Genomic DNA, 26,050 nt, shown 5'->3' with positions numbered 1-26,050 from the left:
ATTCTTAAAGTTATACCCGTACACATCTTTACCTGTAACAGTCTGTGTTTACCATTTACAATAAGCATGTGTGAATAGATAGAAAAATTAGACATTATTTCTGTAACTTATAAACTGTTAGCTAAAATATGCAATGGATAATTAACAACATACTGAAAATGCACATATTTCTCTCTTAAAATTAAGTCATTTTTTATATCAGATATTTACTGATCCTTATTTATGCCTAATACTTTTATTTCTAGGACTTTTGCCATCTCTGGAACCATTCTTTCACATTTTACCAAGACGATTTGAGGAAGTGTCCAACAGTCCTGGTAATACAGGGGAACAGCTCTCTAAGTTCACGACTCAGTCACTTTGTAAGAATACATAAACTGTCTTGGTTTCTTTCAAACACTTATACATCATCTACCTGCTGGCAATATGGCTGTAACTGACACGGGGTTACAGGTCTAAGAACAGTTTGTGGAATTTTTACTTTTGAGGTCATGATGATGGCTGCATTGTAATTATTTTGCTGCATGCTGATTCTGCTTATCCCTCTGTGCACCATTAATCTTACTGTGCTAATAAAGCACGCCTGGCTATCAGGCTGAAAACACCACTTAAAAATACCATTTTACTGTGTGTGGAGTCTTCTACTGCTAAGGCGTTCATGCTGTCGCTAGAAGATGCGAGCCAATGTCTCGAATCACATCTCTACAAGCTTTCCCTCCAAAAGTGATGATTGATCTTCCAGTTCATTTTACTTGAAAAGAAAGTTCAGGGAAGAGTCACAAATAATAATTACCTTCAGCAATACAACAACGGCCGAGACAAGACTCGTATCTATTACCTGACCACTGAATAGATAATCCAAAAATGCAACCTAGTACTACGAGAAAAATAAAAAGCGGAATGCAGAATACTGTACCACAGCAGTTAGTGGAAAGAGACGTTTAACTCTGCGCCACCTGCTTAAATTACTTTTGCTGCCGCAAGAACGAATGGAAGCACCTTCGTAAGTCCAGCGGCTCGCCCTGCAACTCGCGGGCTGGCGGTGACTTTCTCGGGCGGTGTTGGCTAGCTCCACAGTAGCCCTCGGTCCAGCGGCTTTTGGCTACGAACTGCTAACGCTCCCAGGCCGGGGCCGCACCACCCGCGCAGCTCTCACCGGCACGGTGGTTCGGGTGAGGGCTACGGGGGGATCACGCCCCTCCGTTAAGCGTTACTGCCGCTGGAAATGCTGTTCTCGCCTCGCCCCCAGCCCCGCCGCCGCCCCCCGCTCCCCCGGCGGGTGCCGCCAGCCCCACCGCCGCACCGTGAGGCAGCGCCACACGGAAACCGCCGGCGCCGCCCCGGTCCCGGCTGACACCCGCCATGACGTCCGGGTCGCCGCCGCGGGATGAGGCGCAGACCTCCCGCCGCCCCAGCCGCTGGGGGATTTTCCGCGTGTAACCACGCGCGAAGCGCGGCTCTCGCCAGGGCAGCGCGGCTCCCCGGGAGCCGCCGTGGGCCCCCAGCGCCGTGCCAGCGGCAGGGACGGCGCTGTGCACGGCAGCCTCCGGCCACCGCCACCACCTGTTACCTGCTCCCGCCTCCGCCCGGCCGGAGGCCAACACCCAGCTCACGCCCGGCACGGTGCTCTCGCCGCCGCGCCCCACCCGCACCCCCCGCGCCACCCCGGCCCCCGCGCGGCGCGAGGGGAGCGGACACCGCCACATCCGGGTGCCGGCGCTCTTAGCGCGCATGCGCGGGCACGACCCTGTGCGCGGCAGGGCGCCGCGGTGGTAGGCGGCGGCCCTGGCGCGCTGCGCTTCCGCGTTGTCAGGCAAGGGGGGCGGCCGTGAGGCGGGGGAGGCGCCCTCCGCGGCGGCGGCAGTAGGAGGATGGTTATGGGGGCGGGCGGCGGTAGCAGCCGCTGGCAGCAGCCGGGAGAAGCCCTGCTGGTGACTGGCTGGCGGCACACGCAGCTCTGAGGAGGCGGAGGGTGCCTGAGCCGAGCCGCGGGGCGGGCGCCGGCGAAGGGGGGAGAGACTGCGGCGGCGGGGGACCGGCACACGCACACACACACGCGCAGAGCCGGATGACAGCGGCGGCCGCGGCTGCCACGATGTGAGGCGGGCTGCGCGGGGAGACGCGGAGCCTCCGCGGAGAGCAGAGGCGAGGCAGCCCGCACACCCCCGGAGGCGGGAGGGGCGGCTGGGCCGGGGCGGGGCCGGCCGGGCCCGGGGCGAACCGTGCGCCCCGGCGGGCGGGGCGCGCAGCGGCCGAGGGCGGCGAGTCTGGGACCGGCGGCGGTGGCGGCGCTGGTGGGCTGACCGGCTCGTGTTTGTTTGGCTCCAGTCTCCCTCTCCGAGCCCGCGGGCCCCGATGAGGAGCGCCCCTGCGCTGCCGGCCTGACGCCTGGCTGCCCTCCCCGCGGACGAGGAGGAGCGCTGCCCCGCGGCGGAGAGCGCGGCACCCTTGGTCGCGGGCCGCCCCTGCACCGCCCTCCCCGGCGGGGGCTCGGCTACCGCCTGCGGGCGGGCGGGCGGGCGGCGCGGCGGCGGCGGTGACAGCGCGGCGGGGAGACCGGGGGAGCGCCGCCGCCGAAGACCATGAGGAAATTTAACATCAGGAAGGTGCTGGACGGCCTGACGGCGGTCTCCGCCGCCGCCTCAGCGTCGTCCGCCGCGCAACAGCAGCAGGCGGGGAACCGGGAGACCGAAATCCAGGAGACGCTCCAGTCCGAGCACTTCCAGCTCTGCAAGGTGAATGAATGCTGCAGCCCCGAGCCGGCTGGCGGCCGGGGAAGGGGACGCACCGCCGCGATGGGCTTTGCGGGCTTTGCTTCTCGGTACCGACCTCGCCGAGCCTGCCCGCCGCTCCTGTTTACTTGTTTGGATATATTATTTGGAAGGGAGGGGGTGTGAGGAGGACTAGGGGTAGAGAAGGGAAGGAAGCGCTGCGTGTAGCTGGACAGGTCTTGTTGGATTTCCGTGGTCATCTTTCCTGGAGAGTTTCAGCGTTTGTCGTCTTCTAGGCTCTTTCATGCGTGTAATATTGACCGTGTTCATGAAGGCTTCGTAGAAAGAGTGGGATGGGTGGGGGAAGGAGTGATACCCAGTAGTGCAGATCTGATTATCGCGGCATTTGAGTAGAAGCCTCTGCTAATAGGCCCGAAGGACAGGGGATCTGTCGCTCTGCATTATTTGGAAATGCATTTATCCTGTTCCTTTGCGCCTCAGAAAGGCTGTAGACGTTTGTGGTGGTTTTGCTACAGTGTGTTGCCAAGTTGAAAATGCTGCTATTGCAAATGTTCTCCAGCGACAGAGGAAAAGTTCCTCTTTTTTATTTGCTTGTGCGTGATACAATAACTGCAGTTCATGTCTGCACACTTCAGAAATGATGCAGCGAATTAATCCACCAGCTGTACCAAGAGGAATAAAAACTGATTTGAATATCAATACCCATTTTTATCTTTACGATGCACCCATGGCCTAGCTTGATATGGATGGGCTTGTTTGTGGATTTTCCTCCTTGTTTTATCTAGTATTGCAGGCGTTCCTGCCACTTTTGCAAGTTGTTGACGAAGGATATGGAAAAGAGCAGAGCTGTTACCAGTTAGATTTTATTCACTGTGAAATACTGAGAGTTGTGAGGTATGCCTGCAACTTCAGTGAAGTAAAAGGAGCGTATCAGAAGTTTGCTATGCATTTATGAGGTCCTAAAATAACTCTGCCTTAAACTAAAGATTTGAAAATGGAAAAGCTAGCATTTGTGTGGCTTATGTTGTGTACATTTATGATGGAAATAAGAATAGGTAACACTTTTATTATGTTCTTGATTCTGATTAATTGCAGCCTGAGAAGTGTAATGGTCAATTACCAAATTAGTCTTGGCTAACCAAAAAGCTAAATGTGCCAATAGCTTCATGTTAAGAAAGGATTCCACGGTTGAGGGGTTTTTTGCTTTGTTTGGTGGGATGTTTTTTGGTTTTGTCTGTTCTGGGGGCTGTGTTTTTTCCTCTTTGGGGTAAGCAGAGGGTGAGAGATTGGTTCTGTGGATCTTGGGTTATTTTTTTTCTTGATGTGCTGAGAGAGGTTGCACTGTCATGTGGGGCCTGTTGGATTGAAATTGAAGTGATTCTCAGAAAAGCAGGTCTAGTAATTTGTAATAGTTTTAATGACAAGTCTGGCTTTGTTGCCAGACTTCCTAGGAACACCTCAGATTTTAATAGTTTAGTGCCTTTGTTAGAGCTGAAAATAAGATTACTCAGAGAATGAGGTAGATGAAAAAATAAATTGCTGAGTTGATACAGTCTTTGTACAAAAGAAATGCAAGATTCAAATTAAGTTTCAGTAAGTATGACTGTCACTTGATGATCAAGGATGAATGAGTAATTATGACAAAAAATCTTTTATGATTGGTTCAGGTAAGACAGCTGATTTTCTCAATCTGTTAAAATGCTTTGTAGTTCCTTTCTTAATTGTGATTAACAGTGAATCCTGTTCCCTAACATACAATATTGATTCTGTTTATTTTTGGTCTGCTGCTTGACCCATCATTACTGCGGTGCTCTGACTTGTTAGACTGTACGCCATGGTTTCCCCTATCAACCTTCAGCCTTGGCATTTGATCCTGTTCAGAAAATACTGGCCATTGGGACTCAGACTGGAGCACTACGGCTGTATCCTTTTGTATTCTGAAGTGGATTTAGTGCACCTCACGCAAGTGATGTTTTGATTCGACCACTGGAACCATTTAGAAGTCTGGTGGGAACCAGGTATGCAGGAAGGGAGAAAAAAAGCTCTGTTTTCTGTTGGTGGGTAGCCTGGCTGTTCTGGTTGTTCTTTGTGTCAGTTCAAGTTGTGTTAATGATGTTAGGTATGGCTGCTCAGTCCCCATTACCTCAAGTTAATATTTACATTTTGTAGAGGGTTGCTAGTGTGCTGACAGTTTACAGCAGCTGACTGCTAATCTAAAGAGAGACCTGGGCTGAGCTCTGTTTCATTGTTCTTCTGTATCTCTGGGATTGAAAAATTTTGCGCTGCTTGGTGGGTTTTTTGGGTTGGTTGTGGTTTTTTTTTTTAGTTTTGTTCTTGAGATGAGCTTTATAGTACTGTAGTTACTTGCTACAGCTTCTGTATTGCCAAAAGATGTTTTCAAGTGGGGACACTAAAGGGTACAGGAATTGTATCTCACTAATAGTTTCCAAGTGACTGAGATGAGCAGAATGAATTTGAGGAATAAAGCACCAGTAACCTTACTTTTCTTTGTTCACTAAAAAGTGAACTATCCGTATGTTCATAGCCATATGGTACTATCCAAGCTGTGTAATAACATGTGTTTAAACTTTTATTTTTAAAAGAAGATGCCCTGTAGATTCTTTATTCCACACTGCCATTGCCCAAACCTTACTCTTCAGCAGAAGAGAATTAATTGAATTCTCTGTTGTCCTGAAATTGACTGAACTCTGACCTTTCTGGGGAAGGCTTAGCCCATCTTGCTAGAAAAATTGAGTTAATCCTCTTTAAACTGTAGGTAAATCTCATCTTTGCTGCTTAAATTAGTCTGCAAGTAGACCTTCTTTTGTTTCCTTTTGTAACACCACTAGTCCGTCTGTAAGGTTAATTGCCTTAAGAGGGTTGTCTTTTACAAGATGAAAAATTAAACTTCAGTGTCAAATCCAAGGCTTAAAGAAGAGGCTGGAGTGAAGTAGCTTGTGTAGTATCTATAATGGTATCTATTATAATGTCTTAATTCAAAGTATGAGTAACAGTAATGATCATGCAGTGCTCTTAATGCCATGTTTGAAACTACTCTTAACTCCATAAATTTTGGTTTTAAAAAGGTGATAAAGTTGATTTAAATGCAGACTGAAGGGTGGGTGGGTGGTGCTGTTAATTACTTTCATATTGGTAGAATAGATGAGAACACAAAAAAGAGGCCTAAAAGTAAGGATTGGGGTTGGAGGAAAAGGAGAGATCAAAATGCACCTGTTTAGAGCTTACTCACCCGTAATTTTGGGCAACATGATGTTGCAGTTTGGGTAATGACAACTTGATAAAACCTGTTTACTGGCACTTTGAATTCTTGGAGTGTGAATTGCTTTCTAAATAATGGAGAGAAATATTGCAAGATTGTGAGGGAAGAAACAGTTACTGTGAGGGGAAGCTGTAACATTGACAGAAATTTTTTTTCCTGAGGGAAGGGAAGAAGTTTCATGCAGAAGCTGAAATGTTTGTGCTCCCCTAACTTGATGAAGATGAATATACTTCTCAGTACCTTGATACAGATCTTGATTCTTGGAAGAACTGATCAAAAGCCCACAACATCAGCTGATAAGTTAGCCCTGTAACCCAACAACACTGCAGAAGTTACATCTCCTCTGATTAGTTGCTGTTTGGGATGGAGGAGCGCAGGCAGAAGGGACAGACTCTGACACGTTCCCAAAAGTAACACCAGCCTCTTGCTTTCTGCCTTGTGAAACTGGTTTGAAAAGCACTCTTTGGGAAGGAGTGAAACTTGTAAGAAGTGCTTATTTCACTCTATTGCTCAAAGATAAAAACACAACCAAAAAGTGCTTGTTGAACTACAGGATGCTTTACCTGCTAAGGTTTTTACAAACTAAATTATGTGCAAGGATTCATTAAAGTGGGAGCAACTTACTCTTTAGAGCTGCAAAAGTGTTTTTAATTGAAACAAGGTGTGGACTAGAAAGACTGAGAGTTGGTAAAGAGGTATTCATTGAGAAGTAAATCCTAAAAGTGAGAGAAAAGTCAATCCTCATTTTCTTCTGCATTCATGTTATTAGAGTATAGAAGTCAAGGAATGATAATGCTTCTTTCATTGCCTACCAGCAGATGGGAGCTGGGTATTAGTGTTTTCCTTGCATCTTCCATATAGGTGCATCTTATCAAGCTTTCACTTCCTTCCTATTGCGAGGAATTGTGAAGCAAGGTTGTGTAGTTTTTTTTTTTTGAAAGGGTATTATTGATAAAATATTCTTAAATCAAGGAATGAGCTAAACTGTTCTAGATTTCATTAATATGTGGAGAAATTTAATATTACAGTCTCGATTGACTTTGGGCCATTTATCAGCTAACACCTTTACAGAACATGTTCTCTGTGTTTGAGCAGTCTGCAATTCGGGTATTTTAACTTCAAAACCAGTATTGATTAGAACAGGTTAACGTGATCAGGAATTTTCTTAACCACACTCCTATCTCCTCATTCTTCTTTGAGGACTCTATAACCACTACTGGAGGAACAGAGAGAATTTTAATAGACAAATACTAAATGTTGTCTCTAGTATTGATACAGTGACATGTAAAGACAGAACTAAAGCTCGTTCTGAAGAACCAAAATCTGTGGATACAAATACCCTGGGAGTTCACTGACTTAGTATATTTTATCAATTAGAGGTAAATAAAGACACAATAACATCAACACTGTATTGAATTCTCTGAATCCACGAAGTAATAGTGGAAATGGAAATACCTAAACTATAGGTGGCATGTTTCACTAATTGGATTAGAAGTAGAATTACTTCTCTGTTAATATTCTTTGCCCCCATCTTAGGCGTGATGGGTTGAAATTGGAGGAGAGCATTGTGGAGTTTGTGACTTAGTGTGCCAGAGGCAGGATTTTGCCATTCTGTGCCCATAAACAGCAGTTGGTTCTAATCTTGCAGTTTTAAGAGGGAGAGAAGTCCATAAAAATACTAGGAAGAAGCTGCTTTTGGTGTAAAACTTAAACTTATGAGTCACCAAAGTTACAGTTTGGGATTATTCACTAGCTTAATTTGATCAGTGTATCCTTGTATTCCTTTTGAAAAAAACCCCTTGATTCTATTTCCAGAGTTACTTAGAAATATTTCTAACTCTGATTTAGCTAGGAGACTTAAAAGCAAGTGTTTCTGAGGCAGACTGATACTGCTCAGGTATTATCTTAATTAGAGAAGTATTTTGTGCCCTCCATAGAAAGGAACAGTTTGAGCAATTAATAACAAAGGCTCTGTTCTTCTGTTTTCAGCTATGGACAAAAGCTTGGTTCTTTTACTGTGTATGAGGGAAAGTTACAAAGTGTATAGCTTAGTAGAATACAAACCTTGGAGAGAGGTCAGATGCTGGACTTGCTAGTCTTGACTATAGAACAGCCAGCTAACATGACCCTCTCCCTGACATTAGGATCTGTTGAAAATAGTAAAGCAGTTTGACTGTTTTCTGTATTGCAGGGGAAAATGAGTGATGAGGGAGGCACAAGAGCAGAGGGGCGGCACTGAGTGACATAAAATCTTAATTTTGTCTTGCATGTACCCACACTCATCTGCTCATGCTGATCCAGTTGTTCCTCTGAGTTTGTGGTGCTATCAGAGGACGCTCGTTCCATCTGGTTGAGGTCTTTGAGTCTTGGCTGGTGGTCTGGGTCTTATGTGTGGTAATTCTACCTTGAGCTCACCCTTCTGCACAGTGCTGGATGTTTGTGCATATGTTCCCCAGAAGGAGCAGTTGCTATCATTATTGATGTCAAGCTACAATGGTCAGTGCAAGCTGCTAGTGGCCCCATTTGTCACTGCAGGCCAATCTCTTTGACTTTCTCCATACTTAAAGGGGTTTAGCTGTTGTTACGAGGGTAGCTTTCACCTCTTTATCTCCTGTCCCAAATGTGTTAGACAGGTATCAAGTACTTAAAAGTTCGTCTATGCTTTGCTGCTTTCCTGTGCATACCTGAACCATTACAGCAGGACACAGCAGTTTTGTGCATAATTGTCTGTGCTAGTTTTCCCAGCAGATATAAAAGGCCCTCTAATGAGCTAGAGTTGAGTATATGTACTCAAGGTTTAACTTGCCTGAATGGTGTAATTCGGTAGACTTCACTTGTGACATCCTGGCACCATTCAGTATCATAAGTAATAGCCCTGCTTCCACGCTGTCTGTTTTCACTCTTCTGCTTGAAAGTCCCTCTAGAAGTCAAATGTGATCCGAACAGGGTAGCATTTAAACTGTAAAGAGGTTTGAGAAAGGTGAAATGGACTTTTTCAGGATTTGTCTATCTTTAGGATGATGTTTGCTCAGAACTTCAAATTACTAATTGTACAGGGCTGTGGACTTAATAGTCAGCTGAGCTTTTTTGTTTGCTTTTATAGGAGGTAGAATAAGCTTTGAAGCTAAAGCAGAAAATTTGAAGGAAATCTCCTGCTCCCTGCTGTTTAACTGTTCCATCTTAAACAAGTTTCTTCAGTTTTCTGTGCTTTTATTTCTCAATAGCAAAACTAGGACAGCATATCAAGTGAGATATATTTTGATTGTCTGCCAACATGAATACAATATCTTTATTGGTGCTTCATGCCTTAGAAATACTCATTGCAGCTTGGAGCTCGGTCTTTCTCTCTTGGTAGAGAGAATTCTATAAAAGGAAGACCATTTCCACTAGAAATTCTTGAGAATAAAGGGGTTACCTGTAGAATAAGTGTTGTGTCTTCCACACAGACCAAATTATGCCTAGGACTCTTTATTCCCAAGCAGAATAGGTTCTTTAATTAAAGTTCGGGCTTTTTTTTTTCCCTCTTGCAAACCCAGTTCACAGGAAGGAGAAAAATTAGATTGTTCGTCATTCTGTCATTAAATATCTGAAGATCCCAATCATTCTGAATGTCAGCATCTGTTCATTTCCCCCCCCATTCTTTTCAGCAGTAAAAGATTACTTTTCTGTAAGCAAATGGCTGAAGTTTTCATAGATTTGAGGTGTATAAAAGTCGCTTTCTGTGATTTCCAGTCTCTGGCCTTTGTGAGAAGAACTCACAACTGTTTTTCTTTGATCAAAATAGCTCAAAGCCTGGATGTATGGTTCCGTGCAGTCAGTTTCTGATGACATGTTTGTGTTGCTGCATCTGCATAGTCTTGCTGTAGATGTATACCAAAAAATTCAAGCAATTCAGTGAATTCTCTGAAGCTCTAACAAAATTCCATTTCAAACTTGAGATGCTTTTCCTGTATATCATTCACACTATGCAAGGCAGTCTGACTGGTGTTTTTTCCTCACTGAAACATCAGCCTGAGATAGTTTTGGGTGTGGTTTTTTTTTTTTTAGTAGCTCTACACCTGCTCTTCCTCCCTTCCGGAGGAAGGGCAGTAGGGCAATGGCTGGGGTTGTGTTTACAGTAAGCAGAGCAAAGATTTCAGTTTTTCAAACCGAGCATCTAACTGAAGTTGGCAGAGCTTCAAGTGGGAGACTAGACCAGATGAACTTGGGAGGTCCTTTCCAACCTAAATTATTCTGTGATTCTGTCTATTCTGTGTATATGCCAAAGTCGAACTACACTACTGTTTTGTGGATTGTCAGGGTTTTTTTTAGCATTTGTACACTGAAGAGAATAGTCTCAACCTTTGCCAGTGTTCTTCTAGACTTCAAACAAATCTTCCTGTTTTGGGAAGAGTACATCAGTAAAGCTACTAAAAATATTGCAGTAGTGTCATGCCAGAGAGACTCTGTGATTATCTGTTAACAACAAAATATTTGCTGGCTACCTTGCCACCCAATTCACATAGAGTAGTTTGAACAAGAAAACTACTTTGCTTAAAACATACATTAATGTTATCATGTTTCTGTTTCTTTTAACACTACCACATTTCTTATCATATCTTCCAGCACTTAGTTTGTGTGGCTGTCATTAGCTCTCTTACATCTTTCTTTCAATGAAAAATCCCCATCCCCTAAATGAAGAAAATCAGTTACCTTTGGATATTCTGAAATGAAACAAGGCCAAAATGCCACAATAAGACATGTAATTCTTAAAAATGTACAGAATTATAGCAAGTTAGTCCTACACAGAGAAGGCTATGACTGAATTCTTCATAATAAATAGGATGGTGTATTTTTTAAATCCATGGTTACACTTGTTGGGAGACTTGGTGATACTTCCATCGAAGCAAGAAAACTGAATGGGTCTTTGATTTAATACATTATCGCATATACTGTAGTTCTACTGAACAGTTTTTAGTAGTAATTGCTTTTGTTCAGAAATACCTGAAGTATAACTGTATTAGATTCATACTGTAATTTACAAAAATGAACTTTAGAATGAAAACTTTTCTTCCCTGTAGCTAATTTTACTGACAGAGTAGAAGCCTAATGGATATAGCCTTGCAGCTTCAAACCTACTGGGTCATAGTGAGCTTGGGGAAGGAAATGTCTTTGGAAAGCATGCAAAGTTTGCAAGGCTGCAGGTGTTCCCGTAGCACTAGCATAGCCTGTTTCCTTGTACCTCCTAGGTATGGATTGTGTGATCTGATGTTAGGGTAAAATTAACAGGGAATTGGACAGCTGGAACCCAGCTTAGGCTTTCAGGCTCCTGGTACAGTGCTCAATTCACTAGACTCTTAATTTGACATTTTACTGGATTTGTTCTTTCTCAGTCAGTGTGGAAGGGCTTTTAGAACTGAAGTAGCATTATTGCTGCAGGAGAAGAAATGAGCAGCTTCTGTAAAGTCATGTCTGGAAAAGTAGAAGCAGCTCACTCTTTGAGATGTGATAAAGAAAGCTTGAAAGTACAAATCAAGATTGCAAACCCTTCCTAACAAAACTTCCTGTTTGGCAGAAATTTTGTAACTTCATTAGGCTACTTCTAAGTGTCCAGGTCTCTATTTTTACAAAGGTTTCACAAGGCAAAGGTAAGCATTCTTACACATTACCTTTAAGGTGACTAGAAGTGCCCTCAGTTATTATTTTTGTTTCCTGTTACTCTTCTAGAACTGTTTTTTGTTTCTCAGTTTAATGGAACAGTAAAAACCCACATTATTTATCAGGGTTCCCATAGCACATCTGTTTTTGTAGGGTTATCTATGTAGAAGCTCAGTGAAAAACATAATAAAACTAGTGAATTATTACATTCTATATGAAGTTAAACAAAACTGGAGGATGTGGATTTTGGGAACAGTTCACTTTGTCCTTAATCTTAGCTATCTGGTAATGTTTTCACATTTTGAACAAATGAAGTTCTTAGCACTTTTGAGACAGTTAATTCTGCGGTAGGCCTTTATCTTTAATCTCTTGGGTCTTCTCTTTTCCTCTTGATACGGGCCATCCTGGAGTGTACCATCAAACTGATCATTATAATTTTTTTTTAAAAAATGCTGATTCTTAGTCCTGCAAAGTACATCTGGTTAAGTAGATGAGACTCTGCTTCTCCAGAGATCTAATTCTTTGACATGAGGTATATTTGTTTGTGTGGTGGCCTGAGGAAGAAGTTTGTGGTGCTTGTGAACTAAAACCACATAGGAGAGCACATTGCTTACCCACTGCCAGTATGCTGTCTTTCAGCAGCTTTTGAAGTTACCGTATTTTGCTGAACCATAAGGTTGAATTGTGGTATCGTAATTAGTAGTTGAATGCTAATCAAGCATAGCCTCTTAGTATTCGACTGGTGATAACTTGGGTGACCTTTTTCACGTCAACGCTTCTATCATAGGCACTTGATAATAATACAGCTTACATGTTTATCAAAAGGAACACTAAGTTACTACTTCTGTTGAATTCCAGTGCAAATACAGGTGAAGGTCTAATGACATAAGTTAAATCTCTGGCAGTGATATTTGTATCACTGAATTTAGGCATAGCTTAAAATAGTGAAGCTCTTGGAAATAGCTAAAACTGAAATATTTCACTAGTGGGGACTGTGGTAGAGTGGTATAATTCCTTATTTAGCAGATTTCTAAAATATGTGGCAATTCTGTCAGCCTCTGGAGAGTCATACTGAATCCTGATTAAACTTGATTTTTACAATACTTTAATGAAATTACTTTTTCTGTGGCTATCATTTAGCCTGATCTGACACGTTGATGTTCAGTTTAAGACTCTCTGCCACAAATGAGAACCATTTTATCTTACAGTTAAAATCTCTTCTTGGTAAGAGATTTCAAAACTGCTTTTATGTCTGAGATCTGTACAACTTGATGACAGTCTTGGTCTGTGTACCAGTTGTTCTAACTTAATCACTTCCTGCAAAGACTTAGTCTATTTTGGATCCCTAAGCTTCTCTTAACTAGAAAATTTTATTTTTATTTTTATTAATAGTGCTTGTATTGAGGCAGCTATATCAGTTACTGAATTAAGATTGATTTTAATATTGTATTAGTAAAAGTTTTTCACTGAAGTTCAGGAATAAATTTTCCCTAGTCATTTGTCCACAGTAGTTCTACTCTGTGTCAGTGGTTCTGTACTTATGAATTTTTCTTTTGCTTTGAATTTTATCTTAAGTGTCAAAAGAGTAGTGAAAGTAGGTGAAACTTGAAATGTGTGTCTGCTAGTATAGAAAACAAAGTGCCAGATCAAATGCTTTGAGGAATGCTAGGTTATGCTGATTGAGATAATTAAAACATGTGAAACTGAGATTTTTCCATAATGATAATGCTGGTCTTGTAATACTTGAAAAAGTGCAGTCTGAAGTGATGCAGTTTGCCAAATCAACTACTGGATCACTGTTCTACAGAGGAAAGTTTATAGCTTGATAGGAATAACTAAATGCTACTCTATTTATTCATTTCACTGAATGTAATGGGATTTTGTTTCATAAGGTAGTAACAAAACCTGGTTTTTGTTTTGGCAACTTGAAGCGTAATTTCCTTCTGAAAATGACCACTGCTTCCATGTCCAGAACAAGTCTTAGCCTGTCCCACTCAAACCAGACAGTGTTCATAAGAGCAATACTGGTGGAAAGAAGGGGTTAGGTTCTCCACCAAGAAGGCTGTAGACCAGACTCACCCTTTTGAGGTATCTCCTATGGATTCTCCAAGAACTAATTGTCTCCTCCTGCTCCTATATTCTTGTGAAAAGTCTTCACAGGAGCGCTTTTAACTTTAGAAGCCAGGGTACTAAAGAAAGGATGCAGATCCAGAGGAAGCAAGGCCTTTGTACTTCTCCTTAGCAAGCTACTATTTTGTTTTGTGTGGTTCATGCCATTTCAAGCAGGGGATTGCATTGCATAACCTCTTGAAGCTGCTACCAGGCTTGTACTCTGTATGTGTTCGATTAGCATTATCAGATCTTTGGTTCATGTTAAGATGATGGATTTAACACTTCAAGAGTAGCCAACTAAAGAGTTAATCCGGCTAGTGCCGCATGTTTTTGATAACCTTTCCTACTAAAGGTCCTGCCTCTTTCCCACCTAGTGACACCAACTCGTAGTCAGCAGCACCAGATGGACAGAAGAAATTTGCATTTTTCTACTTACTCATTGGGGAAAAAGAATAGAATGCTAATTTTTTTGATCACTTACTGTTAAATTGATAGGATTAGCATGCCTGTATTTTTTTTTTTAGCATATGCTCTATGCAGTCTTACTACTTTGTTAAACAGAGCAGATGTTCATCTTCACAGTTGAAAAACATTCTCGACTGAACTTTGTAGTGTTGATATTAGAAGTACAGTTACTAAGCTTTAGTGATGCTTATTAATATGCAGAATGGGCTGCATAGCAATAGCTTGCCTGGCATTCCCTTTTATACATGTTGTAAACTTGTGCAATGAGATTAGCTTCATAGCTGCCCTTAAATGTTAGATAAAAAGGAAAGCCGCCAAAAAAGCCCCCAATACACTTCCATTTATGTGACTAAATACAATGAGATTTCTTGCTGACATGGTGAATATTCCCTCATTCTTTAAAATGATAAGGTGGGGGAATACACCACTTTGGAACAAAATCCTGGTGATTACTAACCTGGAAAAAATGAGGTTGGGTAGCCTACCTCTTTAAAGTACACAGTCTTATTAGTAATGTCTCCATGTTTTCATAACGGCTGCTGGCCAAAGGAAATAGTATTCAAATAGCAGCCACGCACAAAGAATACTACCACTTTCTTAAACTTGTTTTGTACTTCTTTATTTTTTTTTTAAACTGAAAGATAAAGAAATACATAGGTCCAAAAACTTTTTTCAGTTACCCACAGTATATGTGGCTGCCTAGGACTTGACTGTTTTACTTGTTTTGTTTCAGACGTTGCCCATGGAAGTACTGTGAATATAGTCCCAATTACGTTAAGAGTCAAAGGGATAGTAAAAAAAAAAAAAAGTAAAATAGAATGGGATTTATACATGCTTTAGAGGATGCTGTGAGGAAGAGGCAGTAGGAGTTAAGTTTTATAATATTGTTTCTTTTCTTACTTGAGTAGCGAAGGACAAAAACTGCTTAACTTTTGAACTATGGTAGTTTAAAAGAACTGTGGGTTTATTCAGTTTTTGTTTTGTGTGGGGTTTTTTTTTTCCTCCATATGAACACTCTGCCAATAACTTCCAAATCAAATAAATGCTGTTCTGGGTAAAAAGAAAAAAAAATGTGGGGAAGAGGTGGCATTTCCTGCACAAACATTACTGACTTTTGATGATCTTTCTGCTGGCAATTCCTAGTGGGAGAAGCAGCACATCAGAAGGTGCTAACAGTGAAGTTTGGTTGCAAAGTATTTAGGAAGTGCAGTTTTGCATTTTAGCATATCATAACCAGAAGCAGTTCCAGTACTTTGTGATAGTCTTCTGCATAACTAGCAGTGCATTCTGTCATTTCCAGGTCAGGTTTTTTGACTACATTTGTGCAGCCTTTTTTACCCACTGTAGTTTTCTATAGAGAAATTGAATAGTAAACATCTCTTTTAATACAGAAAAGTTACCTGTAATGTGTTCAGTGTAGTATTAGCACTAACAGCTGTGAAGGCCCCTTTTACAGCAGTTTGCACATACAGCTCTACAGAAATAAAAATGTAACTTCTACAGATCTGCAAATACATAGACATCACAGCTGGTGCATAGCTATAATTGGAGAGCTAAGTGATCAATATTTGAATGCATCAGTATCTGTTTGGTCCCCTACTTTGCAGCAGAACTGACTTGGATTTGCAGCAGACTTTATTTAAAGCTAGCACTATTTTAATACCAGAAATTGCAATTCCAAAGGGGCTAGAAATGTGACTCTGTGTGGTTTAAATGAGAATATATGGTAGTCACTAAAAAAATTGTCTTGAGGGATTTTCTCCATTATAAAATAGCTAAAAATGAGGCTGTTATTACTCTTGCACCTGTGGGTAAGGTCATCTGCCTTGGCATAATAAGCACTAGAGGTGATCACTGTCACCAGTTCCTCTGGCAAATAGGAGCTGCCTGTATTTCATTTCAGTAGACCAAAGTTGTAGAAATCCTTACTATTTTGTTAAGGTTATGGACAGGCTCTTCTTCCTTAAGTGCTCAAAAGTTACCTTAACTTATCTAGTGCACCCTGACCTGGGCAGAATTACTTAGTCTTTAGCTGTTACATTAGCGAAACCCTTTTAGAGAAGGATGGTTTCTAAAACTGGGAGGAGGGAAGTATTTTGTTGTTGCCTACCTACAGGCTTTCATAACTCGGTTAAAGTTGGGTTGTCCTTTACAAATGTAGTCTTCCTCTGTTTTCAAGATTGACCTGGGGGGGGGGGGTGGGGTGGGTACGTGTGTGTAAATCAATTCCTAGTCAGGCTGCAGAAACTTGGGAGACACTACTTCAATTAAGTAGTATTCAATAAGAATACTACTTAAACGTTTAATTTGTAAGTTTTGCGTATTATTTCATAGTAATTCACCTGTCTGAATTCAAGCTGGTATTTACTTGAGATATATATATAATACTTAGTGTATTATATATTTAGAAACATATCAGTGTACTATATTATATGGAATATACACAATATATTAAAGAAAAATAGGATTAGCTTAAACTAGGTCTTTGAGACATGAAGCTTTGTACTTTTACTGCTGTGATCTTTAGATCGGTGGATAAGTGGATATGTATTTTCTCTGAACCAACTAGCAAACTTGGATTTTTGATTTGTTTGTACCAAATCTGCTCAACAAACTTGGAAGAGCACGGTGGAAAAAAAAAAGCGCCGTTTTGTTGTCATATGGAACAATGATGTGTCACATTGAGTCCTGTGTTTTCCTGGTTACTGCATTTTAGATGGCATGGATTTGAAGATGGGAAACTAGAATTACTGAGTATAGAGTGGCTGCCTTACAAGAGGATGAACAATACTTGGTCTGCCTCCTCAGTTTAGCAAGGAGGAGAAGGGGTAAATATGATCAAGGGCTGTAAAATCAAGAGGACACTGGTTAAAATGCATGCTGAGCTGTTGTTTAGAAAATCTGCAGCGCAAAAACTAAGAGGCATTCACTAAAGTACTATTGGACTAATTTAAAAGAGATTAAAAGCAATGTTTTAGTTTTGAATATGAGTAGTGAAATTCTAGAATTTGTGGGTGTGGGAGATGGTGTCCGCAGGCTGTACCGGTGCATTTGGGAGAGGAATGAACAACCTTGCAGACAATGGCTCTGTAAGCAAATGCTAAAGGGACTAGACTGGGATTTGTTCTCTAACATACCTAATCCACCAGGAGTGTTTGGTTTGGGAGTGGAAAGGGAATAGGCTGCAAGAAGTGGCCAGGCTTGTGTGCTCTTCTTTAATAACATTCATTGCTGCTGTAGGAGACAGTGCTGGGCTGTGTGAACCTCAGGCTTGAGTCAGTATGGTGGCTCCTGTGCTCTTAGTCTGGCTGACTCCTGTCAGAGGAAAGAATTCCTTAACTATGAAGTTGTTCAACAGTATGGTTGCACAAACTTCTTCATTTCAACTCAGTACTTCACATTGTAATCATTTTTATAAAGACAACTTAAAATTTTCTCAGCGTCTATGGTCTGTTAGCAAGGAAATAATCTTGTCTGCTTAAGCAAAGTTTATCAGATGCCTGAGCAGTTGATGAAACAGTTTCTGTGATATGGTAAAACATAAAATTCCAAGAGTGTTGGTGTGGTGTAGTAGTGAGTTTTAACGTCAAAGAAGCTGCCATGAAAATTTGAGTGTGGTAATCACACTGTGATCTGAAAATGTTCACTGCCTTCACTTTTGTCTGCAGTAGAGGCTCTAGTAAATGTTTAAGAGGAACATCACAGGTGATTTAGTCTGACAGATATCAACTTAAATGCTTACTACTCCACCTTACATCTGAGCTTCCTGTGTTTTTACTCCTCACTGTGCAGAGCTGTCATGGTTTAACCCTAGCCGGCAACCAAGCCCCACACAGCTGCTTGCTCATTCCCCCCCAGTGGGATGAGGGAGAGAATCAGAAGAGTAAAAGTGCAAAAATTCGTGGGTTGAGATAGACAGTTTAATGGGTAAAGCAAAAGCCACGCACACAAGCAAAGCAAAACAAGGAGTTAATTCACTGCTTCCCATGGGCAGGCAGGTGTTCAGCCATCTCGGTTACTTGGGAAGACAAACACCATCACTCTGAATGTCCTCCCCTTCCTTCTCCTTCCCCCAGCTTTATATGCTGAGGGTGATGTCATATCATGTGGAATGTCAGTTGGGGTCAGCTGTTGCAGCTGTGTCCCCTCCCAGCTCCTTGTGCACGCTGAGCCTACTCACTGGTGGGGTGGTGTGAGAAGCAGAAAAGGCCTTGACTCTTTGTCAGCACTGCTCAGCAGTAGCAAAAACATCCCTGTGTTATCAACACTGTTTCCAGCATAAATCCAAAACACAGCCCCATACCAGCTACTGTGAAGAAAATTAACTCTGTCCCAGCCAAAGCCAGTACAAAAGCATATGTAAAACTTCCACATCTTGCAACTTCTAGTGACTTGCAGTAGCTGGCTGAGAGTTACATTGCTGGTTTCCTCTTGTATTTTTTGATGGAAAGGAAGTTACAGAAGTGAACTTTCAAAACTAATTCATTTCATTTTCTCTATTGCTGAGTAGAAAAAGCTCTCTGACATCAAAATATTAAAACAAATGTTTTAATCAAACACTTTGAGCAGTGAATTGCACTGTATCAATGCAGGTTCTCCTGACTCAAAGCAGGTCTGAACTGACTAGGCTACAGTGCCACATTAATTTTAATGATCTGGATTTGCTGCTTAGAAACTATCTTGAGGTTGGATGAAGAATCCTGTTCCAGACAATACTTTTCTGTGAGCCCTGGATATTTTAATGTTATGGCATTTCTGAAGTGCTGTTTTCCACAGCTGGAAATTTCCCTAGAGAAGGTGGAAAACCCTGTCCATTTGACATCTGTAACTTCAGACTTTGACATTAAAACTTCCGTAAAGCTCTGGACTGTGGTGATAGTCTACCTTATACAGTGAGTGTTTGATTTTTTTTTTTCTTTTTTAATTTTAGTTGCAGGGGGTAGTACTGTGACTAGTGATGATGATAGAGGCTACTTTTTTTTGGCAGATGTATGTTTGCTAGGTTTTTAAATACTTTTAACTAAGCTGGAGCCATTTCACTCTCTTGGAGTGGTTCTCGTGTGTAAATAAGTTGCTGAGGATTCCAGTGGGTACAAAAATGCTTAAAAGAAGTCCAAACTTCCTTAGTTTTGTGCTTTAACAACTGTCATTTTGAAGGTAATTTTCTGAGGAATCTGGCTGTATTTCTCTTCAAGCACATCTGCAGACTTGCTCTTTACCTTGCCGCCTTTTTACCATTTGAAAAAAAGGGGAGGAACACTGGAAATGTGAATGTCTTCTCTTGGCATCTGGGGAGCAGGGTGGTAGTGAAGGAGACAGCAGCACTGTGTGGAAAGGAAAACCTCTACTCTGTTTCTGCAGCCTTTCCTTGACTATGCAGCAAGTGTAGACAAATGCTCAGCTTTCTTTACCCCCTTGACCTGTTCCTTGCTCCTAATAAATCAGAGGTCAAACTATTAAATTTCAGTGTGTGTATTTTTTTTAAGACAGTATCATTCTTGCAGAATTATTGCTAGATGTTTCAGTTAAGCTACAGGATTGTGGAAGAACCTTGGAAGTGCTGAGCAGCATAGACAGGTACAACTCTGCATCTTTGAACTGCAATTTGCCATATATAACACTTCCTTCAAGCCATCATACAAAGAGAACAGGGTTTGCCCTCCCTTGGAACTGGAACAGGTTCAGTTATAGGAAATGAGTTGTAATATATGGATATTCATTATTTTGGATACTTTTATCTAGAGGAAAAAAAAACCCCAGACATTTTATCTGTGAAACCTGCTATCGTATGGCTCTATCTTGTAGTATAATTACCTGCATGTTGTAACTTTTGAAATGTTTCCTGTGATTGCAGCATTTTATACAGAGCCTCTATTTTAGGATGCTGAGGTAATGCTGCCACCTTTCTCCTTTTGATGGGATATGGGCCTAACCTGGGTTTCTCCCTTCTTCTCAGCTTCCTATTTTCATAAAACTTCCAGCAAAGTATTATTTGCAAGATTTCTTACCTTCTGCCAAAGTTGATCAAAATAGCTCTTGAGCCTCAGAAATTACTAGCAGATGGCAAACAAGTAAAACAAACGTTCTTGTAATAGCAGGGCAGATGAGCACTGCCTGAAGTATCAGACACTACTTGGAATCTGACAGGAACTGGAAGTACACATGGCTAAAAGATGAGCAGATTCTCTAAAATATAAAAAAAAAAAGCTAGGTAATACCTTCCCTCCATCTAGTAGTTCAGAAAAATTGCAGTAAAGATGCATAGGAGAACTACCTTGGACTGTGCTTTTCTGTTGATGATCTGTTTTCCATCCTTTTGTGGTCTTAAACTGGGCTGTGGGTACTTGGAAATCTCATAACACCGTCTGAATTATCCCCTTCCCAGAGCTAATAAAAGCTATTTGTTTCTGACATCCACAGCCTGTACAAAACAGTAGCTCTGTGTTTATACTCTCATGGGAACTCTTTAGTACTCTTGAGTGATGCATTTCTTGGAGTCAAAGAAAGGACCCATCTGAAGTCCTCAAGTACACTGAGAAAGAGCAAACTACAGGATCTAAGGTGGCATCTGCAACAACTTTAAAGAGAAGAGTTAAGATGGAATGGGTAGTGCTATTTTTAATGCTGTGCTTCACATTTTGATTGTATGGAAGAACTGCATGTTTTAATGACAGGGTTTTTTTATCCGGCAACTTAATTTAGGTTTTTCTAATGACCATTTATCTCTTTTTGACACTATTTAAAATAATGCAAAATGTTTATGCGCTATCTCAATATCACTAGTAAACTTCTAAAAATAAATGACCATAATACATTTGAGGAGATATGAATTCAGGTTGCATAAGTAACTTCTAGGGACAATGTCAACCTTTTAATAGTCCATCTCAAGTTAGACTTCTGGTGAATACAAGCCCCAAAAATACCACTTCATGCAACACTGATATGCAGCTATTTTTGTGGTGTGAAATGGAGCTATGTGTAATAGCACAAATGTCTGGACAAAATAGCTAAGTAAAATTACAGGTATTTCATCAAAATATAGTAATCCCTCTTAATATTTTGGCATGTAACAAACTATTTTTCCACGTTCTATGAAAAGCACAAAAAATTTAAGAAACACACTGATGAGTAGGAACTGGTTTTACATATTAAAAACAAGAATTCCAACTCCAAGGTATCCCTTGTTCATGTGAGGACATAGTTTCCTCTTTTCATTTTGGTGGAAGAGTGCCATCTACTGAATTGCTTGAATTGTACCTTAGTTTTTAATTTGTGGTGGTAATTTTGAGCAAATGTTCTATAAAATTGTCACTAAGGTTTTCAGTTCCTTTGCAAAACTAAAAACTATGCTATGGTGGAACTTCAAAAGGCTTAAAATAGAATTGGAAGCCCTGTTCTTAGAAAGACTATATTGCAAAATACTTAGAGTGGCAATGAGAGGATCTTTGAGGCTAATTTTAAAAATCTTAAGTGTCATTTTGAATGGAGAAGATTAAGATGTCTCTCTGCTTATGCCTGTGATGTGAGAATAACAATTTCTGTAAAAGGAGAGAAATATTAACTGAGTGATTAGCAGAGGATTGGGCGAGGGGATTGGGGGGGAACCAAACAGTGTAGCTTATGTAAGTTGTAATAGTACCTGTGGTCTTATTCTGTATAACCCCAAATGATGTAAAGGGTTAATGAGATAGAAGTGAAACTGGGACTCAGCAGACTAGACTAGCTGCTACTCAGTTTGTAGGGAGGGGATTGAAGAACGGGCTTGTACTTGAACAAAGCCAAGATGGAATGACTAGTGATTACAATTAATGTCTTCTGTGATGAATATCCAGTAGTCAGTGACTTGAAAATAACTGAAGAGGATTTGTTTGGCATGCAAGAGTTAAGGGAAGTATTTTAGATCATACTGTGTGAATGAGGAGAGACTTCTGTACCTAGCAGAGAATTGCTTTGCAGTCCGAAATCGGTGTTGACGGACAATAATTGATTGGGCAAGGACTGGCTATGATCTTTGAAAATGTTAAATTTTCCTTCTCATTAGATATCTATGGTTCTTTATGCATTCATAAGTTAAACTAAATAGGTATATAAATGCACTTAATATCTAGTTCAGAACATTATATTTGTTAATGCTGCTGTTGTCAATGTCTGTACAAAATATTTGGACACTAGGAAGAGACATCGTTCTTACTCCAAGTATTCTTCAGTTCTAGAAGTGCAGAATGGCCCTGCCTTTAGTCTTGGCCAAGAAGCTATGGATATGAGAGGAAAAGCCTTGTTAATTATTAATATTGTGATATAGGATGTGCTACCAAAAGGATGGATGAGGTAGGATATCTGTAATAACGTGTTAAAATTTGACATTAAAATTAAACTGGCTTAAATGCATGATAGATGAGCAGGACTTGGAAGCATGCAACAGAATAAAAAGATTTTGCCTCTGAATTTTGATGAAGAACTTTCAAAATACATAATTATTTCCTGGGTTTACTGTTCTGTAGATATTCGGAAAAACTTCAGTGAGTTAGCAGTTACCATCCATTTCACTGCATGTTGTGTAGTCAGAGGAACCATTATACAGATGTATTTGTAGCAATTTTCTACTTTTTCTCCTTGTGTTCTACCATTCTCCTTCCCTTCCATCCCACCCAAAAAAGTACAAGATTAGTCACCGGTTTTGCATCGTTAAAGCTGAAATACAGCTTTTAGACTATAGTAGTAGAACCTCTTAGTGGTAGAACCTGGATCAGAAAACAAAGTGAGTAAAATCAAGGAAAACCTGTAGCCTTGTTAGTTTTTTGAAAATACTGTTGTTTAGTCTAAATTTGTTTTTACCTCTTCATTTAACAGCATGCTTTGCTAGCTGTGATTTGTGCATATAGAACTTATCATTAAAACCAATTTTGTTTCTTGTTTGATTTTAAATCACAGATTTTTTTTAATCCTGTTTGCATTTGAACTACTTAATTACATCTCGTTCTAACAAATGATTGCCTCTCACTGGCAGCTATGAGAAAATTCTACGAAATACAGCCTTTATAGAAAATTTGCTGGTGCTTTTCGTAGCTGTTTGGGAAATACTTTATTTGTGCATATTTATATAAGCAGCTTTGAAGTTTAAGATGTACTTTGACTCCTAGCTATTATCATTGTTAGAAAATAGATCAGATATAAATAACTGCTCACTACCCATTCCCTATCAGTTTATATGCAAACTAGTTCAATAATTGATTAATTTTAAAATATGTAATTCATACTAATTTAAGCGAAATAAAAAAGTGGTTTTATGCATTAAAATTGCTGCAACTTCCTGTATACAGAAACTAGTTAATGAACTTGAACTGAGATCTGTGTATTCTGGTATTTTTCAAAACAGAGCTTTTTTTAAAACCTGTCAATCTAAGATTTAATTTTTTTTAAGTTAACATTGAATCAATTGCCTTCTGATGTTTAAAGGAGCTGAGAATTGTTTTATAAACAAAGTGAATCTGCATTTATGCAGGAACTAATGTTATTGGTAGCTGTTTTGGAAGTTGAGAAATTCAGCTTCCAGGCAGTTGTGTAGTCACCACTTCACGGGAATTTCTAAAGCTACAGTAGCAAACAGCAGTAGCAGTTTGCTGTATCCTGTTAAGCTAATATGATATTTGTAATAAGATCTAACATCAACTGTTTAAATACAATACCTGTTGTTGCTCTCTTCCCCCCAACAGAAAAAGGACAAATTACATGCTCCCACCCTCTGTAGGAAAGCATGAACTCTCAGGAGATGTGAAAACTGCTGAACTCAAATGGTATTAAATAATTTCAGGATAAAGCATCTCAAATACTTTTTTGGACAAACATAAGCTATCTGAATGCAGTTTCTCAGCCTTTGTTGTTGTTTAAAAAAATGAAACACTGGACAGGCAATACCAGTCGTGGTCTCGAAAATATTTGGGAACTTTGTATAATGTTAAGATTCTTAGAAAAATGAGAAAAATAATACATTTTCCAGTGCTTTTGGTACGTAAATGATCTCTTCTGATTTATCTTTCTGTCTTCCCCCTCTCCTTCTCCAAGAGAAGGGAAGACCTTTGGGAAAAACCTTTTGGTAACTTTCCAGGACTGAGATCCTAGCCTCGTTATCTCTGAGGTGCCTTGCATTTTCATCCTTATGACTAACAGAATGAAGCTGAGTGTAGATTTTTTTTTTTTTTTTTTTATTGCCTGGAAGTTATAGTTCTGTACTCTCTAGGGATACTTGATTTGGTTTCCAAGTATAATACGTAAGGTTGACTTTTTTCTGTCCAAGTAACAAGATCCAACTATATTTAGATACCAGCTAATTTACAAGTGCTGTATTTGCACAGAAGTTGCAGCCAGTGTCTTCTGTCTGTCTGTGTATCTGACATCTTCCTTTTCCTTTATCCTGTTTCCTTACTGTCAGTTTTCTTCTGTTCTCACCCTCCTTAGCTGACAGAAGGAGAGTGCATCACAACGGTCTGGCTGGAATTCCCATAGTAAATTATTACCAGTAATTTGATAGTATTTCCACCTGACGAACTTTAATCTCAGTTTTAAAGCTGGAGTTTGTTTTTGCTTGGTGCTGTTATTTACGTGTAGGAAAGTGGATCTGAAATGTTAACAAATATTATTGTATACTTATACACCCCATGTACCAGTACAAGTTGGGGGCAGAGCTGTTGGAGACCAGCGTAGGGGAAAGGGACCTGGGGGTCCTAGTGGACAGCAGGATGACCATGAGCCAGCAATGTGCCCTTGTGGCCAAGAAGGCCAATGGCATCCTGGGGTGTATTAGAAGGGGTGTGGTTAGCAGGTCGAGAGAGGTTCTCCTCCCCCTCTACTCTGCCCTGGTGAGGCCGCATCTGGAGTATTGTGTCCAGTTCTGGGCCCCTCAGTTCAAGAAGGACAGGGAACTGCTAGAGAGAGTCCAGCGCAGAGCCACGAAGATGATTAAGGGAGTGGAACATCTCCCTTATGAGGAGAGGCTGAGGGAGCTGGGTCTCTTTAGCTTAGAGAAGAGGAGACTGAGGGGTGACCTCATCAATATTTATAAATATGTAAAGGGCAAGTGTCAAGAGGATGGAGCCAGGCTCTTCTCAGTGACATCCCTTGACAGAACAAGGGGCAATGGGTGCAAGCTGGAACACAGGAGGTTCCACTTAAATTTGAGGAAAAACGTCTTTACGGTGAGGGTGACCGAACACTGGAACAGGCTGCCCAGAGAGGTTGTGGAGTCTCCTTCTCTGGAGACATTCAAAACCCGCCTGGACGCGTTCCTGTGTGCTATGGTCTAGGCAATCCTGCCCCGGCAGGGGGATTGGACTAGATGATCTTTCGAGGTCCCTTCCAATCCCTAACATTCTGTGATTCTGTGATTCTGTGATACTTTTGCAGACATAAATACTGAGACATAGGGAGGGATAAAGACCTGCTTAGCTGAGTGATATGAACACAGCAAGATGCTCTGCAGGCCTATGCTTTAGAAGGAAACTATAATCCTAAAGTTGTTGAAAAATAGTGATATATCATCATATGAAGATTGGTATGAAGTCTAAAACTCTCCCAAAAGTATTTTGTGGATTTTTATTTTATCTCATTCAGTAATACGTGGATGTGAAAGGTCAAAGTTAGTTTTGTAGACAGTGTTGACTGTAGTACTTTCTGACTTTTTAAAAAACTGTCTTGCTAAATAGCTGTGTGTCGTGATAGATTGTTCTTTGGGATTCTTTCTGTGAGTGATCATGGTTTTGTATGTGCAAGTAGTAGTACTGATGAGGTCTAGGTGCAGGTAAGATTGACAGACAGTTAGGAAAGTTGC

General features: G+C 40.9%; 1 protein-coding gene across 8 annotated transcripts in view; it reads left to right on the top strand.

Moving 5' to 3' along the window:
• Window positions 1-2,517: 2,517 nt before the first annotated feature.
• STXBP5 (syntaxin binding protein 5) overlaps window positions 2,518-26,050 on the top strand; it is a 119,723-nt gene continuing 96,190 nt past the window's right edge. For 7 of the 8 annotated variants that reach the window (XM_068395695.1, XM_068395674.1, XM_068395687.1 and 4 more), the window contains exons 1-2: window positions 2,518-2,735; window positions 4,557-4,654. In XM_068395695.1, the coding sequence (XP_068251796.1) occupies window positions 2,583-2,735; window positions 4,557-4,654 (251 nt within the window). In that variant the 5' untranslated portion in view covers window positions 2,518-2,582. The remainder of the gene's footprint in view (window positions 2,736-4,556; window positions 4,655-26,050) is intronic. The other variant, XM_068395704.1, reaches the window with a different exon arrangement.

The sequence above is a fragment of the Nyctibius grandis genome, chromosome 1 (genome assembly GCF_013368605.1).
Source record: "Nyctibius grandis isolate bNycGra1 chromosome 1, bNycGra1.pri, whole genome shotgun sequence".
Taxonomy (NCBI): domain Eukaryota; kingdom Metazoa; phylum Chordata; class Aves; order Nyctibiiformes; family Nyctibiidae; genus Nyctibius; species Nyctibius grandis.
This window is presented reverse-complemented; position numbering and strand designations above follow the sequence as displayed.